Raw genomic sequence first — 24,844 nt, forward strand, 5'->3', positions numbered from 1 at the left:
GACAACACTTAGTCATAGTTTAAAATTAGTTTCAGACAATCTATATAAATATTGAAATCAAGTACATCATTTATACATCTATTAATAATATATATGTATTAGCCATGATATATTGGTTTTCAAAATATAGGTATAAAACAATGAGAACATCTTGTTATATACTGTATGCATTACATGAACCGAAGCTCATAACCCAACGCAGATTTTGCACGGCTCTTTGAGTATATTTGAAAATTTACTTATTATATATAAAATATCATTTGCTTAGTTGAAAACCAGGAATGTTTCATTTTACTAGTTTTTCCAACGATAAGAAAAAATTGGTCCATTTGGAACATACTCTTCATCTTAAAATTGGTTCCTGAAAATCTTCTTCCTACGTATCATTTTTAGGGCTGTGTGATGCTTTATCACAGATGTGCTAATTTAATTAACATATGAAGCGTACATTTTCATATCAAGAAACAATTATAGCACAAAGAGCAAAGATCTTATGAGCATATGTAATTTTTTTTTATGTGATAGGTGGCAAACGAGAGGCTCACCTGATGGAAAGTGACTGCCACCTGCAAGCCCCCCGTTGCTTGGCCTTTAAAAGAAAAGTCCAAAAGAAAACACCGAGTTGCTGAATAAATGTCTCGAAACTTGACAGTATAGTTAGAGTAGATATAGAAAATGGAATTGAATAGTCTCGCGCTAATCAAGGTTCCGATCCCCAGAAACGCCTTAAATTGAGACCCTTGAAGCTTTGTGAACTTGAAGCCAACCGAAGAAGTCATAGGATGTAGAAAAAAATTAGAAACGAAATGATCTAGGCTGAAAGGAATACCGGTTTACTGCAGACGTAGGATATTTATTATAATATTATTTTATAAATTTGAATTTGAATTTAAACTATAGTATGTCCTCATGCAAGTACTGATTATGTCAATCAATATTATTTAATTTAAAAACAAACACATTTTGCTTAGAGTGTGTACTCTAAGCAAAATGTGTATGTGTATACATTTATAGCTATTCAAACCAAGCAAAGAAACAAAAATGTGATTAAAATAGCGACAGGAAATAATGCCACTGTAAAATCTCCTGCGATCACAAATAATATGATGGCTTCGCTAGGATCAATCTTTGAACCTTTTCTCTTCCTAGTTTATATAAATAACTAACATATTTTTTTAGAAAATTAACACTTAAGTAATGTTATTACTCATGTAACCTGACCACACAGAGTCAGTAACCCTTGTTGGAATAACCTGAGACAATATTAATAGTTCAACAGCAGGATTCCAAATACTACCAAATTCCAAATACTAACAATACCAAAAAAAAAAAATATCATGCAGAGTTTCTTCCGCTGGTTCTTCTCAGGTCCGAGGTGCTAAATTCCGAACCGGTGGTAGATTTTTGACTATCAATAAGCAAGTGAAAACACTTCTATATTGAATAAAGATTTTTGACTTTGACCTTTGACTTTGCATCCTTTGTTAAATATAAAAAATAATTATAATGTACAAAACATGTACTGTGCTTCATACTAAGTAGTCTTCTGTAGTACAATTAAAGGTCCATTGAATATATGAATACTGAATAAATCGATGATGGAGTTTTATATTACACTAGCTCCTAGTTCAGGCTTTACATGGGTAAAATAAGGGCCTATATATAACTTTCTATTGAAAAACAAACATAAAAAGATGTATTCTGTTCTTTTTCCGGCTCGGAAAGTTGAAATTCCTGACTTTTCTTTAAGACAATATTCATCTATTATAATACTTATAAACCCTCCTCTTAAATCACTCTGTTTATTGATATAAACCGCATTAAAATCCGTTGAGTCATTTAAAAAATCCAAGCGTACAGATGGCGAAAAGTGAATTTGTTTTTACTATGTAGAGATGATATTAAAAATTCTAAACCATATATAAATTAGCTAGAAAAACAAAAACACAGAATTAGTGTGTGAATTAGAAGTGTTAGATTTTACATTGATATGACAATAAGTAATTGTTGTACTTTAACATTGAATAAGGAAATATTATTTAAATAGTATCTCGAAAAAAAATCAAAATATCTCCTGTCTAAGGTAGTCTAAGTTCAAACATTAGAACTGTAAACAGTTGCGACTATTTATGTGGGATTGGGTTCCTCATAAATTCCTAGCTTTGTTCTATAAACTTTCATAATTTAATAAGGTCGATAGCTCTAATTGTAATTACTAGATTGTATATTATATCAAAATAACTAGTAACTATGTTTCCAGGCAACAGCAAATACTTAATATCTTAAATTATTTAATTAAATGAAAAATGAGTTGAGGATTCAAATATATAGTGGCAATTAAATGTGACTAGACACAGTTTGCCGTGCGATGGTTTCACACCACACACAACTATCTCGTGACAGTTTGAGATTATTCTACAACGACAGGAGGATTGCATTACAGACGCCCAGGAAAAATAATTGCCGATAACAGAAAATATATATAGAATAAAATTTCTCACCTTACTTTCACAAGAAAATATTTTAACTTTGAGTACCGTTTTTAATGACGAAAATGATCTATATTCTAAACATAGAATAACTTGAAGTTATTATTTTAAAAACACTATACGTATGTAAATTATTAACACGAAAATATTACCTGCTCTCATATATTTAATTTGAACTCAGATACAGATTGTCCCCGGCTATGAAAACGATACTACAACACGTGCAATTATGCAGCAGGATTATTGCTAATTGCATTGCTGAGCGTTTTTAAAATTGAACAACAATAGAAATTTGAAATTGAATAAATAACAGAGTTCCACGGAATACAAGTTTACACATTGAAAAATAAAACATTTTGAATGAAGAAATGACAAACTAATAGCTGTAAGAATGTATACCTCGATATTGTCAAAATTAAATACAATATGGTATCAGTATATTTAAACACATAAAGTGCTAATATCCGTCATGTAGATCTCAAAATTCTGAACCTATCCACAACATAGAATACACAATAGCACTGCAAACGATGAAACGATACGACACCACAGGAAATAATGTTAAGCAAAACCACTGATAGGATAAAGACATTGACGCCGAGAGAAATCGCCAATCCGTCATCAACAATGGAGACTAATATTTGATGTCCCCTATGTTTATAGTTATGCTGACTCTCTAACCCCTTAAACTGCAACACAATGATACTAACACTGTGTATTGCTGCTCCCCGGTAGAGTATTTGATGGGTGGTACCCACAGGGGCTTGAAAAGCCCTACCACTCCCAAGTATAATCCATGCGAAGGTGGATTTATCCATTAGCAGTGTGAATTTTACTGAACAAAATAAAAATGTCACTTCTTCTATCAAGTCTCTGAAGTAATAAAACCAGTCTCAAAAGAATTCTTACCTCGGCCCTTAAAAAATGACAACCGCTTCAATGTCTTTATTTAAAGTAAATATTTATACAGCTAAATCTAGACTCAGTGTAACTTTGTTTTGCCATGTTTTGTAAGATTCTTAAGCAAATATAAAAAAAAAATTTATCTATAGGTATTATATCCCCATTCTCTAGTATTTAAATAATTACTTAATGAAACTTCGTTTTGATGTATTACTCGTTTTGTTGCCATCACTGAACTCACACACTGTAATAAAAAAGGATACCTCGCTGGACAATAAGGAAGAATTAATAGAAAAAGACCAAGCTTCAGGTCCCAAGAAGGCAGAATTGAATTTTATGTCTCGTACGTGTTTGAATATACTTCTATTTATGCATAATTGTTCTTCTTTCATTTTGCATATCTCGTGAAAATGAAAATCTAGCCTCGAATCCAACTTCATCCGTCGCTTAACATAAGCTGACAATTCCGATTTATTTAATCCAGTAATTTTATCATGGTAAAATAACAACGTCAAAAGTAGATGAATTATGTATTTTAGCAGGTTCAATGTAAAATTAAGTTGTTGCGAGACACCAAGTAGATGATAAAGTTATTTTATAATATAAAAATAGTTGGTAACATTATTTAAAAATAGTTTTTACTCACAGCCTGAAGACAGATTGTGTCAAAATTTCAAGCCTCTAAATATTCTTAAAGTCAGACAGACAGTAAGTACGTTTTATACATATCAGTAAATTATAGAATTTATGACAAGAGATGCAAATATGTAATCGACTAGGGTTGATATAAAACAATTTATGTTTAATTTTCATACAAAAACACTTAATATTGTACGTAATTTCAATTAAACAAATGTTTACTGATAAGTAAACAGATAATCAAAGGTAATACAGGTTGCTCCTGGTTTAGTATTATAAAAGGCGGCCTAGCAAAAATTCAACGATTTAATAAATAAAGATGTGTATTCGTGTTTATATCTCTGTACATATGTTTGTGTTCTTTTGCCTCGCATATTTTGAAAACTAATGTCTGTTAGTCCAATTTTTGCGTTCTATAGTACATATTGAATGTGTAACATATTATGTAGTTATAACGTAACACTGATGAACTAATAAAAAAGCACCAGTCCCTTTTAGCACAGAAAATACTTCGACAACTCACTTTAAAAAAAATTCAAACTCATACTCCTATTTTTTTTTATGGCATTGGTTGGCGGGGACCACTTACCATCAGATGGCCCATTTGCTCGTCCGCCTACATATATCATAAACAAAAATTTATATATAATTAAACGCCATACGGTCAAAGTCAAATAATATATAGATACGGCAACCATAATGGTTGCCGTATCTATAATTATTTGACTTAGTGTTCTGGAAATAATGGAATATAAACAAAATGAGTTTGAAAATCACACTGTATACATGTTGTTCAACCCTCTCCAACATAATAGTGGCGAGGTTGACGAAGTGCATAACCCCACAACGATAAAAACTGTTAATCAAATAGGGTTTAGTGATTGTGCTTATAACATTTAGGTGGTATTTTAGAGATTTATTCTGTTTTGTAGAGCATATTTTTCTTCACCATTCTCATCTCATTCGCATATCATAATCATTCTCATCTTATTCCCTTTTAATAGTTAGCTTTTTCATTGCTCTTGCATACAAAAAAATAACATGCTTACTCATGTACATATCATGTGCATTTTTTTTTATTATAAATAGGAAGGTCTACTATCTAATAGGTCACCTGATGGTAGGTGGTCAAATCCACCCTTAGAAATTGGTACAGTAAGAAATATCAACCATCCCTTACATCGCTATTGTGCCACTAACCTTGGGAACTAAGGTGTTATATCCTTTATTCCAATAATTAATTAATTAGCACACTCACCCTTCAAACTGGAACACAATAATACTAAGTATCACTGTTTAGCAGTATAATTTATGATGAGTTGGTGGTACCTACCTAGACTATCACACAAGGGCTAACACAATATAGAAGTAACATCTACCAAGTAGTTTTTGTTATAGGATTTAAATGTATAGCGTTGGAAACTAAGTGATTGCCAATTTTGTGGGTAGGTGGACTTTACACTTTCTTACTATAATTCACGCAAATGGTATTAATTGAAATATTATATATTTTCGTCAATGACTCAGCACAAAATGCCACGGGTTTTTATAATGTTGGCAATTAATAAAGATTTGCATTTCCTTAAAAAAACAGAAACAAGTCAATTTTAAAGCGCTTATGTATTTATTAAGAACACAAGCCTTCTGATCATAACCGTAGACAGGCGGATTTAGGCTGTTCAAAGAAAATAACCACCACCGTCACCCCCCTCTCCCCAAAATTATTTCGCTTAGTAAAGGACAATCACGGTTATCGTACTGACAAAAAATATTTCGTGATAGTTAAATAATATGACAAATAAAATGTAAAAAAAGGCACGGGCAACTGTGAGCCCGTGGATGTTGTAATGTAAATAAAAAAATAATAATATGACAATTCAACTATACTACAATAGTATAATATTGGGTGACCACTCGTAAACTTTAAACTAATGAAAAAGTGAACAATTTTCTGAATTAGCAAGATAAAGTCATAAAGTTATTTACATCTTACATAAATCCAAATGATGAAAAATTAATTGTTTAATTTATTACTAATTTATTATCATTCTTTTACTATAAAATCACAGTATTGTATCCTTGTTTCAAAAGTTACTCGAACCAGATCAGTAATGAATTCCTGGCTACAGCCATGCTTCTATTGTAAACATATATATATAACGATATGAAATATATATTATATGACGATGTGAACAATGCCCTCTATGATGATACATTGGTTCAGTGTTAATAACTTCCTGTTAATTATTAAAAAGACAAAATGTATTAAAATTACGACTCGCAACCGAAAATATGTAAAAACGAATATATTTTTAAACAGGGAAGCATTAGATGTTTAAAAACAACAGAATTCCTTGGTACGACTATAGATTCTAAATTGCAATGGTGCCCTCATAAAAATAGATCAGCGTGCCAGAAGAGAGCTATTTGTGCAAATTAGCCTGAGCCCAACATAATAATTTAGATGTTCATTTACATAAATTAAAATTATGAATGAATGAAAAATTTAAAATATATTTAATAATATCATGTATGTACGTAAAATCATTGAGGATTTTTCCAGATATTGTTACGTACAAACTATTAATTCTAGGAATAAACATAGACTTATAACTGCTACTACCCGATTACTAGTTATCTGTGGTAATTCTTCTGTGGGACATTACATACTCTTTTCAACACCCTGAAAACGCTCAAATATTTTTAATTGTTTAATTTAAAAGAATATTTCAAAAGTACTTTGTGGTAGGCGGTAGTAGTAGGTAGCTTTGTGCAAGCTACCAGCAAATATTCTACCGCCATACAGCTATACTTAGTATTGTTGTGTTCCGGTTTGAAGGGTGAGTAAACCAGTATAACTAAAGGCACAAGGGATTGAATATTTTAACTCCCGAGGTCGATGGCGTATTAGTTCTATAAGGAATAGTTAATATAATATCTTACACCGCTAATGTCTACTGGCGTTGGTGATCACTAGCAGGCCCATTTACACGTCCACGTCCTAGATCATAAAAAAATGTATTTTTGGACCAATGAAATTTTGGCCATTGACAAATGAAAAAATGGCCTAATGAAAAAAACGCCTGTAGGCTATTTCAAATAAAAATAATGATTGTATTAATTTTTTAAGGACGGTTCCTTTAAATTGTTAAATTTGATATAAAAAAAACATCCCACTGAATTTGTTTTGTCGGTTCTTCTCAAGTTTAAGGTGTTTATTACGTTAGATTTTGACAATCAATATGCAATTAGTATAACGGTCCCTTATCGAATAAAATAATATATGAACTCTGACATTGCTTTAATACGGGAAACATCACGTGTTGGTCGATGGGTTAGTGGTAAGTGTTGATAGCACAATAAATATTTCCTATAAAAAATAATTATACTTATCACAATGTATGCATGTACATTTTTTATCTAATATAATTGTGCTATTTAATTATTGAATACAGCTATTTATATCATAATTATGATAGGTAATAATAAATTCAAATATATTCTTTATTTCTTACCAGCGGAACTTTTCAGAACAATAATTAAATAGAATTAATATGTAATCTATGAGAATAGTATATGTAAAAAATAATGCTTTACGAGAAAAAAGTTAGAAACCTACTAAACGACCCCCCCCCCCCAGTTTTGGATGAAAACAGTGGCAACACAAACTCTAGTAGATTTTTTTTTTTAAAAATGCTTGCTTGTGGAATTTTCAAAACTGGCAGTACTGTGGTGAAAATTGTGTCACATGGCGTAAACACCTTGAGCTGCATTAACAAATTATTTAATTCATTGTTACCTACTTTTGATTTCAGTTTTCAATATTTATCCGTAGATATTCCTGTGTATCTTTTGTCATAAGTACAATTTCGTCACTGAGCTACCAGGACGAGTTTAAGAGCCAGTCTTTGGCTTATATTTGTTTGGACGAATACGCACTTAGACGCTTTATTTAGACAAATAAATAATAATCAAAGAGCACGGTATTTAAAATATTTAAAAAATAAAATAAAACAAACGAACAGATAAACACGAATAAAACTCGTACTCAATTTGAAAGTCTCCTTTGTAACAGTTCACAAAAGCAATTAAGTAAATCTATTATTTAATTAAGGGATCAACTATGATTAAATATTCCTTGTAAATTACAGGTTTCGCTTTATAAGCAAAGAACACTTATTACGTGACTAGTATATAATTTCGAAGCAACTCATAATAATTGTTTTTAATTATTAATACTTTCTACGGGAAGGTGTGATGTTTTTAATTTTCAAGCGAATATAATTTCATTTACAGTATTTTCATTGCTTTATCAGTTCTGTTTATTTATTAACAGAAGGCAAAATCATTCAGTGACTCAGTAGTTTTATTGAGTAAATTATGTAAATGTAATGTTACGTTTTATTAAATAAATGCATTTTTTAATATTTATATATTATTTTCATGTGAGCTCTTCTCGTGGTGTTAAGAAATATTTAATTAATGAACACTTAAATAAATTAATTATTTTCATTAATTATTCAAGTGTTTTTTAATATTTTCGCAAACATTCGAAAAATAGCTGTACCTATTTAAATTACACTGCAAACATTATATAATTTTATCGTTTCAATTTAATCCGTTTAACCATAGAATTATATTTTTTATAAATTTCATTCATTTAGATATAACCGCACTCGCTTATATTTTGTTCCCAAACATCAACTGTAGTAGTATCATTGCTGCTGTCTCTCTACGCCCAGCTCAATCACGCCCATGTTTATTATGTAATATCCTTATTTACTTAGTCTTACATTTACTTGAAACCTAAAACAAAGATCGTTGTAAGCTCAAGGAGGAACCATGTCCGATTCAGTCGATATGAATCCGCCAAGACGTTATTTTTCTATTCACTATATCTTGCTTCGGTTCCTTGGCTTAGGATGGTGGCATCATCCAGATGAAGAAAATACCGAAAACTTTCCTGTATTTTATCTCTTTTATGCCATAATAACCGAAATTGTCTGGGTAGCTGGTTTTGTTGGACTAGAATCCATCGATCCGTTTATTGGTGAAAAAGATCTGGATCGTTTCATGTTCAGTCTATCCTTTGTCATTACTCACGATCTTACTATTATAAAACTCTACATATTTTTCTTTAAAAATCGCGAAATCCAAGACATAGTTCACACTTTGGAAATAGATTTGCAACAATTCTATCAAAATAATGATAAAAACCGAAGAACTATTAAAATAACAAGAATATTGACTGCAACATTCGTCTTCTTTGGCTGGATAACTATCGGGAACGCAAACGTGTATGGCATCGTTCAAGATCTTCGCTGGAAGGCTGAGATTGCTAAATTAAATGACACCGATATTAAGCCGTCAAGAACACTTCCTCAACCTATATACATACCGTGGGAATATCAAAGCGACACAGCATATATATCAACTTTTCTTTTAGAAACAATTGGCTTACTCTGGACGGGGCATATTGTTATGACAATTGACACGTTTATTGGGTCCATAATACTTCATATGAGCTCTCAGTTTGCAATACTGCAAGAAGCTATAACCACGGCTTACGATCGCACAATCGTTCGTTTAACAAAAGGTATAATTAGCCATAGCGGTGACACACTTATTACTGTCGATTCTTGTAATGAAGAAGACAAGGTCTATTACGAAAGAATTGTGCGAACGCATTATACGGAAAAAGAAATTGAGATCGCTTTAGAAAATACCTTTAAGAGTTGCGTTCGTCAACATCAAATGCTAATTGGGTATGTTAAAATGGATTATATGTACAGAAAAATAATTCGAATTTTACCGTGTTAAAGTTGAGATAAATATCAGAGCGAATATATTTTATCCTCCCCAATATTTATTTCCCTGGGAAAATGACATTAATTTTAATTTAATCAACCCCTGAGCTCGAAATGCAGGCGCGTTATAATTCGGTGGGTGTACCAAATTTATTTTCATGAATCGTAGAGAGCGTATTCATCAGAGGCAGTAAAGTTAAACATTTATGAAATAAATGTACTCTTTTTTATTTAATAATGTGCAATACATATTTGTATTTTACAAGTTTATTAATATTCAAATTTATCATATCATATCATTTTGATGCTCAGCGATATCATACGACATTTGTGAATAATGGCTGAAATATATATATTTATTTTGTTTAAATCGTTACTGCATTAAATAAAATGCTGTTATATTGATATATGTACATTCTTCCTTGTTTGATATAAAACAGAAAATATAAAAGCCATTCATTAAAGGTTATAAAAACTATAAAATGCATTTCCCACAAGCTACCCGTCTAGCTTGCTAGCTAGTTCCATTATCTTAAGTCACAGAATGTAAGTTGAACTAAACTTCTGGCAACCTAACTGAATGAAGGCAATGACCCTTAAATTGCAATAAAGTGCGACGTAAATTAGCTTGTAACGTAACACGAGCCAACGACTAACTTTACTTTCTGAAAATATTGTGCACTAACATTCATCGACAATGAATGCCATCTTGTAAAGTCTCAAAATATAATACGTTATTTAAAAAAAATGTATAAAATTACGATATATATTTTAATATGAAATTATATTTATAAATAGTTACAGGTGAAACGAAGTGGAGATGGAAAGCTATATTAAAAATAACTTTATAGTTATTTAAAAAAAAAAGATTTTATCTCAAATTTAAAACAAGTAATCAAAAGACTGTTATATAAAATACTCCAATGAAAATGCTCGTCAAATGGGGGAACCACATTTACTATTATATGACAAGGTTCAATATCAGAAGATTACCGTTTCAATATTGTCAGTCGGTTACTTTTTTCACGCCTAAATCAACATAATCTTCGTCTCATATTCACCTCATACAAAATGAAAGAGTTCATTCATATTTTTCGATAAGTCGGCATTCAGTGAAGTCTTTTTCTTACAGTTGCGTACAGAATTTCGCGACGACTTATTCCTACGGCTTTATGACTCAACTCCTCTCGAGCATGGCTGCGATTTGCGTGGTAATGGTACAAGTTTCGGTAAGATAACAAGTCAGATTACTTTTTTTACTTATTATGCACGGACCTATAGATATAACATTTTAAGTAAGCTTGAATTTTAATGTCGGTAATGATGGGGAATTTACTTTTTATTTCAATTAACATTCCGAGCATGATTCGCTAAGTCACATTAATTCCATTATATATTTGCATAAACCATCAAGCAGTACGTTACCTCCGTAACAGAGCGTAAAATTTAATTATACTTTACCATGTACTTTAATATTTTTTTTTAAGAATTGTTCGTGTAAAAGAGGTTTTACTTGTTTATTTTTATTGGACCACTAAAATGTTGATAAACAAAGAATAAAAAAAATATAAAGAACTATTGTATATATTTTTAATATAGCTAATTTATATTAATTTAAGACTACTATTTAACTACAATACTTAAGATTAATACAGATTGACTGCCTAATAATTTATAAATATAAACTATGTAATGGTATAAATATAAATTTTATTAAAATTTCTGGAATACATTCCTAGTGAAACCTCATCTGTTTGTAGCAAGACGCCTCCAGTCTGAAATCCATTCGTTTAGTGACATCACTAGCCTTCTTTGTGGCCATGATCATACAGCTCGCTTTACAATGCTTCACTGGAAATGAACTCACACATCAAGTAAGTACTAATAAAATTGTACTTTATACGTAATATTGTATAAAGTACGTATAAATACTGCATGAAACATAATTTTTGAAGAATACGTCATATAAATACGAGACTAAAATACTAAAACATACATTAATACGTACATAAATAGATAAGACTTTTAAAACAAAATGATTTATAGGAAACTCTCTAAAACTTAAATTAGTCAATAATTCGTATTAGGTTTCCTTTATCAGTATTTTGTCTACCAATAATTACAGTTATTGAAACTAGTACCTATCATTCTATATAAACTACTAGCTAAGCCTGCGGCTTTATCCGCGCGAATCACCGTCCATTTGGTCCGTTCAAAGGTTGAATTAAAAAAGGTATGCTATGTCTCCGGGACTTAAATATCTTCATAACAAATTTCATCTTAATTGGTTCAGCTTGAAGAGGTAACAGACAGAGTTAATTTCACATTCATAATATTAATTTAGATATTATAAACTCAAATAGGAATTAACAGTTGAACAGAACAGAACAGTACCTTAAAGCATCTATTTAGTCTCGGTTTTTTGTTGTATACAAACAAAACTTTGAAGAATTCATAGTGATCAAAAATGGCAGGCCGGTCGAGTGGCAGAAGCAGTAATGCAGTGTAAATGGGAACGCATGCCGCCACGCCTGCGCCGCCTGCTGTTAATGACCATGATGAGAGCTCAGCGACCACTGCACCTCACCGCCGCAGGTTTCACCAATATGGACAACGACTGCTTTCTAGCAGTAAGCTATACTTTATAAACCAATTAAAGCATTGCATACTAAATAAGTACATCATTATTAATGATTGCACCACGATATCTATGAGTTTCTTTCAGTTTTAGTTTACATCTTCAAATCTCATCTTTCATTTATTTATAAGTATTGTAGTATTTTTATGACTATATAAATAAATTAATTAATAAAGTTTGTTCATTTTTAGGTCATACTCTACCTACAAAACAAATTTCGTTCAAATACGTTCAGCAAATTGAATAACTTTAGCTTAAAATATATATTCGATTTATGGTAGTACCTACTTATAGGATTTGTTATTTAAGTTTTATTCTCTTATTAAAAAACTATTTTTAAAGATGAAAATGATGATTTTATAAATTACCAATAACTTGGCGTATTCTTCATAATTGTTTATAAAACAATTAAATAAAAAGTGAAACGGTCATTAAGTAATATACTCAATATTAGGTATATCGTATTACGTTGTAGTTTGTTGTAAATATAATTGCCAATCTTGTCTCATATCATTAATTGTAGCAATTGCTTCTCAATCAATGATATGTCAATGGATATAGATGGTTTCTGTATCTGTGTTTGCATTGTACATACATACGTACATATATTACATTCCAATTCGATAACGTCTTACAATGAATTCGGTTCATAACGAGTAGATCACGGTAGCATTGCGGAGAAACTATTGAATGTACTTTTTAATATGCGGCTCGTTTTAATTTCTTTATTGACAATGTGAGAGGAAGTTATCATAATGAATACAAAGGATGAAACATATTTGACATATATGGTAGTGTGTAGTAACGAATATTATAAATGTTAAAGTGAATTCATTTATTTGTGTGTTTGTTTGTTACGCTTTTACGTCTTGTTTACTAACCCGTGGTCAGGGCTACAGAAAAGAAAATACGGCATCGAATAACGGCTCCCCCCCTCCTCTTTACTTTGGCAAAGTTGCGGGTGAAAACTAGTACCCAATATTTTACGAAAAAGTTTGTTATCTAGTGATTTATATAAATGTAAAATATTGCTAGTAAATGTCCGATAGCGATTATATGATACTCTTATTGTAAGCCGTCGTATTCTTACTTTTTAACGACGTATTAATGGTTTTTAATTATTTTGGTATACGTACGTACAGGCATTGAGGGCTATTCAGAGTAAAAAAATTATATATATATACACTATACCTAATACTTTAAAAAAAAATCCCGATTTTTTCAGATTATGAAAGCTGCATATTCTTATTACGCCGTTTTGAGCCAAAGACAGTCATAGACAAAAAGGAAGAACAATTAAAAAAACAACTATACTTTATTATTTATTAATACACGCATATATGCACTTCATGTAATTTAATTTTAAACTTAAATATAAATGTAACTAACTAATCTATTCTATCACAGATTTTAAGGACATATAAAAGTAGAAAATAAATAATTCAATACTTTATTACTAGTTACTAACCTTATGCCATTTCATTATAAGTCATAATTTAGTTTTTTACAAAGTCTGTTTATATAATTGAATATTATTAATTGATTTTTTTTTTATAAATCACATGGATATGAAAATTCAACAAATATGTTTTAAAGGTCCGTTTCTAAAGTGTTAACCAAATAATGCCGCTGTCGAGGTTATGGCTATGAAGAAATATATTTTTATAAGTATATTGATCGCTTTAAAGTAATGTTATTTAAAAAACTATTGTACCAATTTATAATCTTGCTTTTATTTTATTTTTTGTAACTTAAATATCATCGTTTATTTGCTGGTAGGATTCTGGAATAAGTGTCTCGAAAATTTTTGAAAAATTCGACGATAAATTAAACCTTTCCTTTTTTACGGTACTCATTTTTTTCAGAAACGGACCGTGAGCTTAGTATCAATAAAGCAACTTAAAAACAAGCGGATAAAAATTCACTCCACTCAAAGTAGAGTTCTATGTAGCAATGGCTACATTTTTAAGAACAAAGTTTCCTGGGTTAGTTTTCTCGCTGAAGTTCGAAGTCTGGTAACGAATATTGATAATGTTATCTTTGAAACCGCATTTGAAGAATTCATTTATGAATTATTATTTTTTTTTCTTAATAAAACAAGTCAAAGTTCCAGAAGCCGCGGTTTCGGTGTTACTGAACGTGATCTGTCTGAGGTCTTCACATCAAGAACTCTCATTTCTTCACATCTGTAAATAAAAAAAAATGCAAACAAATAATCAATTACATTATAGTTTTTCACAATATTCGTTTGTAATATATTACATAGAAAGTTTATATACATCTCATATGTGTATACAAGTAAGTAATAACTAAACGTCAAATGTAAATATAAAAAATGACTGTTTTATTATTCCATCTACCAAGTATATTACACATCGCAACTCATTCATAGTTGTTTGCATTCTCTAACATGTCATCTCAGTATTCTAAGAAATATCAAGAGAAAAAATATTTTCTTGGAATATATAATGCACACAAAGGATGTATACATTTAAAGTATCGCTTTAGGATATATGTTTATGTACAACAGAAGCCTTGCAAAAATATCACCGTGATAGTCGATAGTCTTTAGCCAAAATAATTGGCAAAGTAAATGCTAGAAAATATAAACTATTTCATGCTAGGGTCCTCATGCGTTGTGTCTGTTATAACACTGGCTAGTTCATACTTTTAGTATTACAAATTAGTAACAAAGTGTTATAAATAGTTATTGGTAGAATCCATCTCATTAGAATGGATTTACTTACTTATTAGTGCACACGTGCACAAAATCTTAAAGACTAAATATGTATAAACGATACAGTTTTGTTTTCAACATTTCAGATAAAATATAGTTTCATGAAAATATCAAATAGAAAACGTCATAAAACGAGTTACATTTTGTTAGCAAACCTGTCGTCAGCGGATTGTGCTGCATTGTAATAGACGTCGGGTATGTTCGAGTCGTGCTGACTCAGGAGCGTGCTGCCCGCGCGGGGAGAGTGCGGTCCGTGAGTCGCGTATGGGGAGAACGGGACGGTAGCCCGCAACGCTGCCAGCACGAGTAACATTCCACCTATAACAATAATATTAAATCAGTTATACAACTAAACACCTGAATGTTTGTTCAATTAAAAGTTGATTGAAGTGCACTAGTATCACAATTTAATTCATTTCTCGAATATTATGTAATAAATTGTTTCACATACATCATACATTTAAAGTATTATTATGATATTTTTGTTTCATAAATCATTTCGAAAATTCTTTTGTTATCTGTTAATTTTAACGTTCGTGTGAAATAAAGAGATTTTATTTATCAATGTACCATAATTATACACATTATACATTTATTTACATAATAATTATTTATTACATAACCGTGTGCATCTAATTAACTACCAGTACAGTTTGCCAAATTGCTGGACGTTTATCGCAAGTGCTTCGCAAACTAACAAACTGTAAGAGTCCCACTGTTGGACAAAATAGTAAGGCATCCTTTTAAGAAGATATGGAGCTTATTTCAACAGATATCAGCCGTTTTTTAGTAGAGGCATGCAGGTTTCCTCGAGATGTTGTCCGTCACTGTCGAATGCGAGATGAATTGTACCTAAACCCAAATTAAACTGCTCACCCAATTTTGAACCCGCAATCTTTGGCTGATATAATATCTTACCTGTTCTAACTAGTGGACTAAATAATCATGAAGCTATCTAACGTAAACGTATTTTTTATGTTTTTTACATCTTACCGACAGTACCTGGAATTACCACATACAAATTCTCCAGTTTAATATACGTATTACAGTATTATTATATTTATATAAACATAAAATACATATGACAATTAATTAGTGCGAGATTTGTTAGTGATCGTATGTCTGAAGAATGTTGTTATTGAATAATAATTAAATTCAAGAAATTTCACGTATTGGCTGTGAAGCGAATACGTGGATCATCCTCATTACATAGTATATAACAAAGTCGTTTACCGCTGTCTGTCCCTGTGTGTGCGTTGATCTTTAAAATTACACAACGGATTTTGGTGCAGTTTTTTTAATAGATAGATTAATTCAAGAGTAAGGTTTACATGTATAATACATGCACAATATAGTAGAGAAACACTGATAATATTTTAAAGGTTTCTTAAGTGATGTCGTAAATAAACACATTTTCGAGCTTACATTGCAAACTCTGGCTGAACCCTACGAGATCGATCAAAATAATGTACTAAGTACAGTATTGTACAACTTAAAAAGGTTTTCAAAAAGTCCGTGATGATATATGTCTATCTCTTAGGGATAACCCACAATAATCATTTTTTATCCTCTTCACGAGAAACAATGGCTTATTTTCGAAGCGATTTTAAGTAATACAGCATAAATTCTTATGTAATTAAATACATTGTGCATTTAATATAGATCAGCATGACCCTTTACAGCATGTAATTTAAATGTATATTTTCGAAGATATTACAAATTTAAAATGCAGGGACATAGCGGTTTTTATTGTCTAATAACAAAAAAGCTGTGAAAGTTGTAAGACATTCTGTAGTATATTTATAATCAGCATTGCACTCGTGCAAAGCCGGGGCGAGTCCCTAGTTAATATAATAATTACGTATTATTACTTTGGAAAGCTGAACCTTAATTATTATACACATATTTGATTAAACAATGATGTATCTTCTTCTTTCGAATGTCGTATCAATGATGACAGAGAGATTTATGAACTTTTAAATAAACAACCGCTAAGCTACGTTAAGGCCGTCTAACTTTACAAAAAACTAACTTAATTAAAACTTAATTTAACTTAAAAATGTGATTCGAAAATTTAATTTCGAAGGTTCTATGGTAATATTACCCTTTATAAATATTAATATCTAATTATTCCGGTTAATATTTTTTGTGTAAAATAATATTATTATTATGTCGGCCGCATAAAATGGAGTCTAGCATAGAGCTCACGCTAACAGTTGTCACCATAACAGTTCACACCATAACTGTTACGCTAACAGTTCACACCATAACTGGTAAAAATCACACAAATGCGTCCTAATCATTGCAAAATATTAGCCAAAGCATAATTATTAAGCACGATGGAATTATTGCTAGTTGAACTGATTGAGATATATTAATAATTCCAAGAAAAGTAGAAATTAGTTTAACTTTTCAAATTAAATTAGTTTGACGTTTGAAATGAGAACAGAACGATATATATATATATATTGTATCATACATATAAAATCGTTTGTCCTGACTGACTATGAGCCAAAACTCATAAAAACTAAAATTTTGAATACAGGTTTAATTATAGAAGCATCAGCTAAGAAATATTTTTTGAAAATTACAGATGTTAGGGGGGCAAAAATAAGAGGACCTATTTACCCTATTAAACTTATATATGATCGCACAGACGGACAGCTTGTTTTACATTGCATTGCATTACAGTACATTCGGTTTTGAATACATTATTTTTTTTTACTCGATATACATCTTTTATGGCCAAGTGTATAATGTACAATGTCATGAATATTAACAATAGTGTGACCGAGCATAGCTGACTTCTAAAGACTGAAGACATTTTAGACAGATCGGTTGGTCATGTAATACCAATTTCCCAGGTGACAAACTTCCAGATATTAATTAAACTAGCCAAACCTAAGTCACTATGTCATTAGTCAAACGTACTTTCGACCGCCTTTCGAGTCAAACCAAATTTTGGCCGACAAAATTGAGACTGTAAGATAAACTCGTAGATCGAAATTATTTTTATCCTGAAATAACTAAGCACTAAGATGTTGTGAATAATATTTATATATATATATAAAACCCTGACTCTCGATGTTTATCAATAAAATAAAGTTGAGCTGATGAGGTTTTGTAATTAATCGCATGATAAAGTTTCTTTCAAATTCCTTCTTCATATTGATGCTTGTTGTTGGTACGACTTTTTAATCGGTCAAGACACTCATTTTGTCCCAGAAACATGAAACCATGACCCATATAGTGCCTTCTTCGAGTTGCATTATATGGTGGTTTAATTAACGACTCTAAGTGGAAGTAACAGGGAGGTTTATATAGCTAGACTAACAGGCCATAAATCTTATATAAAATTAACTACGTTTATCCTTCTGGATAATAATATTTAATCGTCTTGTCTGATAAGATTAAAATTATCAAGAGAAACAGTTAGTTTTACAACATAATACGAAAACAGCCGTGACGGCCTCCTGTCTTTTTTGAAGAGATGTTTAGGAGCTTACTTCTGCATGCTTCATGCTGATGCAATTCCAGTGGTTGGATACACGTGACAGATTGTCCTCCACCATTTACGAGATGAATTATAAACGCAAGTTAAGCAAATGAAAACTCAGTACCCTTGCGTGGATTGACACCAGCTATTTTACGTTTTTTAGAATATATTCAATCCACTTGACCATCTTGAATCTTACAATCTCAAGTATATAAACAGGAACATTAATATGAACATTAGTTCTCATTAAAAATATACGTACTAGAAAAAAGATATACTTATAAGTAACAACAATTATATATTAAAAAAAAAAAACAGTTCATGAGTTGTAGTTGTTCACCAGTAAGTTAAAAGAAATTATTATCACTATATTTTATTGTTATATATTTCCATAATCCTGCACATTGATATATTACACGGAAGTAAAGAAAAAACCGTGAATACGTAACTTTAAAATGCGGGAAGTAAGATAACGATGTTGATTCGTATATATCACACGTCATACGTGACGAGATGACAGACGTGTCGCGAATTGCAAAAGGCGTATCAAAATGAAAGTTTACGCAAAAAATACGTACGCTACTGCTGCTAGGAGTGTTTATACTGTAGACTTCTCTTACCATTCTTATTATTATTTCACCCTATTTTTATAACTTCCGCTACAAGTTACGTGTAACAATGCATTGCATTAAACCTAACCTAATCCCAAATAGTAGATACGTTTATATTAAATCATAATTATGATGTATACATGAAATAATGTTATTGTTTGATTAATACAATTTTACCATAATAATAATATTTATGTGTTGTTAATTATTTATACTTTTTTTTCATTAAAAATTAAGACAATTATGGAGTCTCGTGTACATACATAACGGTGCACTAGTCTTTTTATGACTTTTTCGAGCAGTGTCTGACTTTTATACTTTTTTATAGTTATTGTGTGATTGTTTTCAATAACTAATTTGTTTGTGATAATTACGTAAAATAGCACAATAAACATATAATAATATAAACAATACCGAAGAACTAGGAAATATTAAGCTTATTTTTAAATTTACGTTTAATTATTTCTTACCTGACACCGTAGCCAATATTGTAAGATTAGCAAACAGTATTGCTGTTGCCGCACACGCGTAGAATGGAGCCCGAGCACGACCACAGGACCACCTCATGAAGTCCCAGCACCTCAGCTTCATGGAATATTCACCACGACGACATAAAAGGTCAATGAACAGTGCAGCCACCCACATAGTCTCCAATACAAACACTAGAGCTGCGCCAGCACTATAGAAAATAAAACTATTTTATTATTTACTTCAATTAACAGAAGCACATTCATTGAAGAAATTTACGTGATAAATGAATACCAATAATATATGTTTTTATAATACAAGTTCCCATTGGGCTTACTAGCTACGTTCTGTATAAATAAAATTATGAAATTTACAATGTTTCATAAATAAATAATTGAATTTAATTGAGAGTACCCTTTGATTCATAAAGAATAATCCGTTCGGTATACCTAGCGGGTATCAGTAGCATACATCTAATGAACATAAATTTTAGCAATAGCAATACTAATAAGATGTAAGCATCGATCAACAATGATCTGTAGTATTGTTGACCGAATGATATAAGTGATAACTCATTATGAGTTATATAACAATGCTGACTTATAAGTACTCATAAGTAAATTAGAGCACAAATTTCATGAAAACATTAATGAAAGTGTATTTTCGATGCTTCCTTGTTGAGCACAAGTTATTTCACCAGTGTCAAATTTGGATATAGGATACACAAAAGAGATTGATCGGTTCCGTTGAGATTAAACTTCAAACAGTTTAAAGTGTAATTAATAAGTAGTTTATACAAGGACAAATTTTGGGGAATTTCCATTGAGATTTTAAAGCTGCATTATTTAATATTTTTTATGATATTTATGTAGTAATTTGTAAGCGTATAAACTAAGATTTACTGGTAATTATTATTAATAGGTATTATTGCTAGGTAACTTATTGTTATTGGGTTAAATTATAATAAATGTTATCAATCAATACACACGCTTTAGGATAGATTTTTAAAAAAATATGATTGACGATATTATGTCATGATATGAAAAATAAAATTAATAATATTATTGATGTTGTGGATCACATTAAAAGTGTTACTTAAAAAAAAACGTGTTACTGGCAAGTTTCTTTAAATTGCATATTATTTATTAAAAAAATAATTTCAAAATATTCTTTGTAACGTTCGTATCGTAGCTAGGCGAATCGTTTAGATTATATTGCATTCATGCCACTGCCAAAAACAACTGCCCTGTATTTAAAATTTACTCAACAATAGTTTTATATATTGTTATAAACAAGAAGTAAGTATAAACCTTTTTATTGATTTTTTTTTTTATGTCATAAGGTGGCAAACGAGCAGGAGGCTCACCTGATGGAAAGTGACTACCACCGCCCATGGACATCTGCAACACCGGGGGGCTTGCAGGTGCGTTGCCGAAAATACATTTTGATTTTTATTAAATTAACTTTTATTATGTCATAATACTAAATACCAGAATACAAAAAATAATTATATTAAAGAAGTTTTAAACAAGAAAATTCATTATTATTTTAAATCACGGCTAATAAGTTAAATCAATTTTGGTGTAAATTTTCTGAACCTCACCTGAACAGAAGGATAATTTTAAACAAAAACACTTAGAATATATAATGAGATATGGCTACTAGTACTACGACTTCACATTTAAATTTATATCATTACGACGAAATACGCCAATATATCAATTTAAATAAAAAAAAACTATTCACAAAGTGATAGGAGAAATCTATACGTCGGTAACAATTGGTAAAATGATATGTCTCAAAGAGTATTTAATTAAAATTCGTGTAGCGACGTATATAAAAGCTGAGTAAAAATACTTTCTTTTTAAGAAAGAGAAATGAGAAAGACATAAAACGTGCTGTATACGCCTCGGCCTCTTTTGTGAGAGTTTTCATTGGGTGAAGTGTTCTACGCATTTATTTTATCCTAGTATTTTCGTCCTCGTTTATGACTTATTTAAACTCCTTGGCATTAATCATATACGGCAAAAATAAATTAAATTACATAAAGTTTATTCCTCACAATATGTATGTAATAATAAAGGTTTCGTCTATATCAAAAAAATCCATTATACGTATAATTCATTTGTAAGAAAAATCTCTCAAGTTACTTGAACAGTTTGTTCTTAAGGGCTTCATAATCAAGATAATTATAATGGTAAAATACTTTATAGAAAACAATATTTTTAAAACCAAACTTATTTATATTTTATTTTATTTCCTCGGCAAATTATTAATATAATGGAGGTTAAAACATGTTAATTATCTTAACATTACATTCGTATATATTTTAATTTAACGTTGCTTTTAATTAAAGAACAGTTAAAAATTCTTTATATAAGATATTTAAAGATGTGTACATGTATATTTTTTGTTAAAATACATTCATATTTTAATGTAATTGTATTATTTATTTGTTTAGGTAGTCAACGTTATATAATAATATTAAAATGTACTCTTATTATTATTATTATTGACTTTCGCTTCTCTGGGATCAACACTGTAAGGAAATAAATGGACACACTTTCGTATTTGCGAATCTTTACTAATCCAACGTCGGACCTTACGACACGGATTGATTTGATGTACTTTTTTGCCGAAATAACTAAAAATATAATGCAATAGGTATATGTATAATACTCACATTAACCCTGGGGCGACTTCGTACCCTAGGACCATTAGTTCTGCGCCGGCGCCGCTCATCACTGAGAATAGATGACGACAAAAACGAATAAGTTAATATAAAAAAAATCAAGTAAGCTGACTTGTATTGAATTTTATTAAAACGTTTTATTAATTAAGAATTCATGACAATTTAATTTTAATTTTTTGAATCTTCTTCTTTATGTTATGTTTATTTAAACGTATTTATAGTCGTACGTAACGTGTGTATAGTCATGTTTATTCAAACGTATTTGTATACATGTTAACGTATTTTACGATGATATTAAGTTCATTAAAATCAACTTTACAATAATTTAATTTCGAATAACTGATGATCGTTATTACGTAAGATTTCATTATTAATATTAGAGTGCTATTACATAAATTTATTAAGAAGATTATTACTTATATTTAATAAAACCATAATTAATATGAAATAAATACCTATGCAATAAATCTGTGTAACACTAGAAAATTAAATTCGATAGACTAATATTGAATATTCATTTAATAAGAATACTTTGTTGGAGTTTATCTGTGATAAACCGTATAAAGCTAGGAATAAGTAAAATTTAATCTTTAAAAATGATTTAAATGAAAAAATACCGCTAGAGATTCAAAATAATAATTAACCTATTTACATTTTTAACTATTATTCAACGTTAAATTTCTTTTTATTATTATGAATATCACGTGTGCCCTTAATACGCTGATTTCACCATTCCAATAAAATAAATAATATTTCCTGTATATCTTGCTACATTATATCTTTGAATAATAAAAATCGTACGACATTATTTGATACTAACGAATTAATGTATTGAAGATTAAAGTATTTAAATAAATAAATTTACTATTTTACATTTTGACAGAGCAAATAAAACTCTACATACGATAACGGATATAATAAATACTCCATATATCTAAATTACCTTATCTAGCTTAATATTATCAACAATGGTACTATAACTCAATAAATCAAACATATAAGATAAGTTAAAATAACTTCTACAGTACTTGTAAATACATTTTTATTAATAATAAAAGAGTAACTACGAAGCTCTTTGACGATTCTTCTCGTTAGAATTTATATTCCGAATCGGAAATTAAGATTTCAAAGAGTTTGTAATATAGGCTCTACTACTTGAATACAGAATATTTCGATCACATTTTAGTGTATGTATATAATTAATTTACGAACGCAACGGTTTCACGGAATTTATTAATTTCAATTAATACATATATAACAAAACAAATGAATATAAAAATAATTCGATAGATGATGGATAATAAATACATATAATACTAAAAAATGTTTTTAATTAACGCAATGAAGTAATTTCATATCAAATCCCGTTAGCATTTCTATTATTCAAATGTGATCGTAATTAGAGAAACACTTACCTACAGCAGTTATTAATCCCCATAATCTAGCTACGGGCTGTAACAAGTCCCACAACTTCGACTCTAATGACTTTTTGGGGGTACATCTGTTTATTGTAGTCCCTTTATTAACGTTAGGCGTCGGACGAGACCCACTTTCCGGGTTGCTTTGGTTAATTTCCACACTCATTTTCGACACTTCACTTCATTTCTACTAATTAAATGAACCTTTACAAGAATACACAAATTGAGTATGTTCCAAGGTTTCGACGATACCCCAATGTATCTAAGTAATGTATGGACATATATCACATGTGATTGTAACTACGAACACTGTAATATCTTTCTTAAGTTTCACTACAATTTAATTTTACAAATCAAATAAATGAACTACAACAAATAATTTTTTATTTATCAAATATAATTTAAATAAGAAATCACGATTAACAATTGAATTTGGTGAGAAATCAAAAAGCGCATCTGTTTATTTAAACTGGCATCGTGCCAGAACACGGAAATATAACACCTTGAAAGTGGTCTTTGTAAACATGGCGACTATAATATGTAGGACAAAAACTAAATTTAAAAATAAAAAAAGAATACAACAAGAGTGCGTAACTTGTTATAAAATGAAAATGTACGCTCCACGTCACGATCCGTTACGTCTGCTCGTGCAGCCGCGCAATCTCACTCTGCTGAAAGTTACAGACGGACTAGTCCAACTCGAAATCATCGCTTCCGACATTTGAACGTCAGATGTAAATATAATGTACTTGTAAGCAATAATCTTTCAATTATATATTATATCATTTAGGTCTGGCGAGCTAACTTTTTTTAAATAACTTTTTTTAATTCATTGTATACTGAACACTATGAGTTGAGCATAATTGAGGCAAATTTTTAATTATAACATTTTAAAATTACTGACATACATACACACAAGCCTTGTCGGTGGGTCTAACAGAATAAT

The 24,844-nt window shown here is 30.2% G+C and overlaps 2 protein-coding genes across 4 annotated transcripts; one reads left to right on the top strand and one right to left on the bottom strand.

Moving 5' to 3' along the window:
• Positions 1–8,873: 8,873 nt before the first annotated feature.
• On the top strand, positions 8,874–13,763 carry LOC125065319 (odorant receptor 19a-like). The gene is made up of 5 exons (XM_047672858.1): positions 8,874–9,796; positions 10,971–11,067; positions 11,599–11,712; positions 12,313–12,468; positions 13,702–13,763. The coding sequence occupies exons 1-5, from the start codon at positions 8,874–8,876 to the stop codon at positions 13,753–13,755; spliced, it is 1,344 nt and encodes a 447-aa protein (XP_047528814.1). The 3' UTR covers positions 13,756–13,763.
• A 23-nt stretch (positions 13,764–13,786) lies between these two features.
• On the bottom strand, positions 13,787–24,583 carry LOC125065320. Of its 3 annotated transcripts, XM_047672860.1 has the most exons (6): positions 24,176–24,583; positions 23,896–24,138; positions 22,472–22,532; positions 19,791–19,999; positions 15,354–15,531; positions 13,787–14,662 (listed from the first exon to the last, which is right to left on the bottom strand). In XM_047672860.1, the coding sequence occupies exons 2-6, from the start codon at positions 24,062–24,064 to the stop codon at positions 14,578–14,580; spliced, it is 702 nt and encodes a 233-aa protein (XP_047528816.1). In that variant the 5' UTR covers positions 24,065–24,138; positions 24,176–24,583; the 3' UTR covers positions 13,787–14,577. The 3 variants fall into 3 exon arrangements, with proteins under 3 accessions (XP_047528816.1, XP_047528817.1, XP_047528815.1); XM_047672861.1 differs by having other exon boundaries at positions 15,369–15,531; positions 23,896–24,583; XM_047672859.1 differs by having other exon boundaries at positions 23,896–24,583.
• Positions 24,584–24,844: the final 261 nt, after the last annotated feature.

This window comes from Vanessa atalanta, chromosome 7 (assembly GCF_905147765.1).
Source record: "Vanessa atalanta chromosome 7, ilVanAtal1.2, whole genome shotgun sequence".
Taxonomy (NCBI): Eukaryota; Metazoa; Arthropoda; class Insecta; order Lepidoptera; family Nymphalidae; genus Vanessa; species Vanessa atalanta.

Excerpts from the sequence above, each read along its gene's own strand:
- LOC125065319 (XM_047672858.1), top strand. The coding sequence starts at position 8,874 with ATGTCCGATTCAGTCGATATGAATCCGCCAAGACGTTATTTTTCTATT. Across the intron at positions 11,068-11,598 it reads TGGTAATGGTACAAGTTTCG|CAAGACGCCTCCAGTCTGAA; the intron begins GTAAGATAACAA and ends ATCTGTTTGTAG. Across the intron at positions 11,713-12,312 it reads GAAATGAACTCACACATCAA|GCCGGTCGAGTGGCAGAAGC; the intron begins GTAAGTACTAAT and ends CAAAAATGGCAG.
- LOC125065320 (XM_047672860.1), bottom strand. The coding sequence starts at position 24,064 with ATGAGTGTGGAAATTAACCAAAGCAACCCGGAAAGTGGGTCTCGTCCG. Across the intron at positions 15,532-19,790 it reads AATATTGGCTACGGTGTCAG|GTGGAATGTTACTCGTGCTG; the intron begins GTAAGAAATAAT and ends TTATTGTTATAG. Across the intron at positions 14,663-15,353 it reads GACAGGTTTGCTAACAAAAT|ATGTGAAGAAATGAGAGTTC; the intron begins GTAACTCGTTTT and ends TTTTATTTACAG.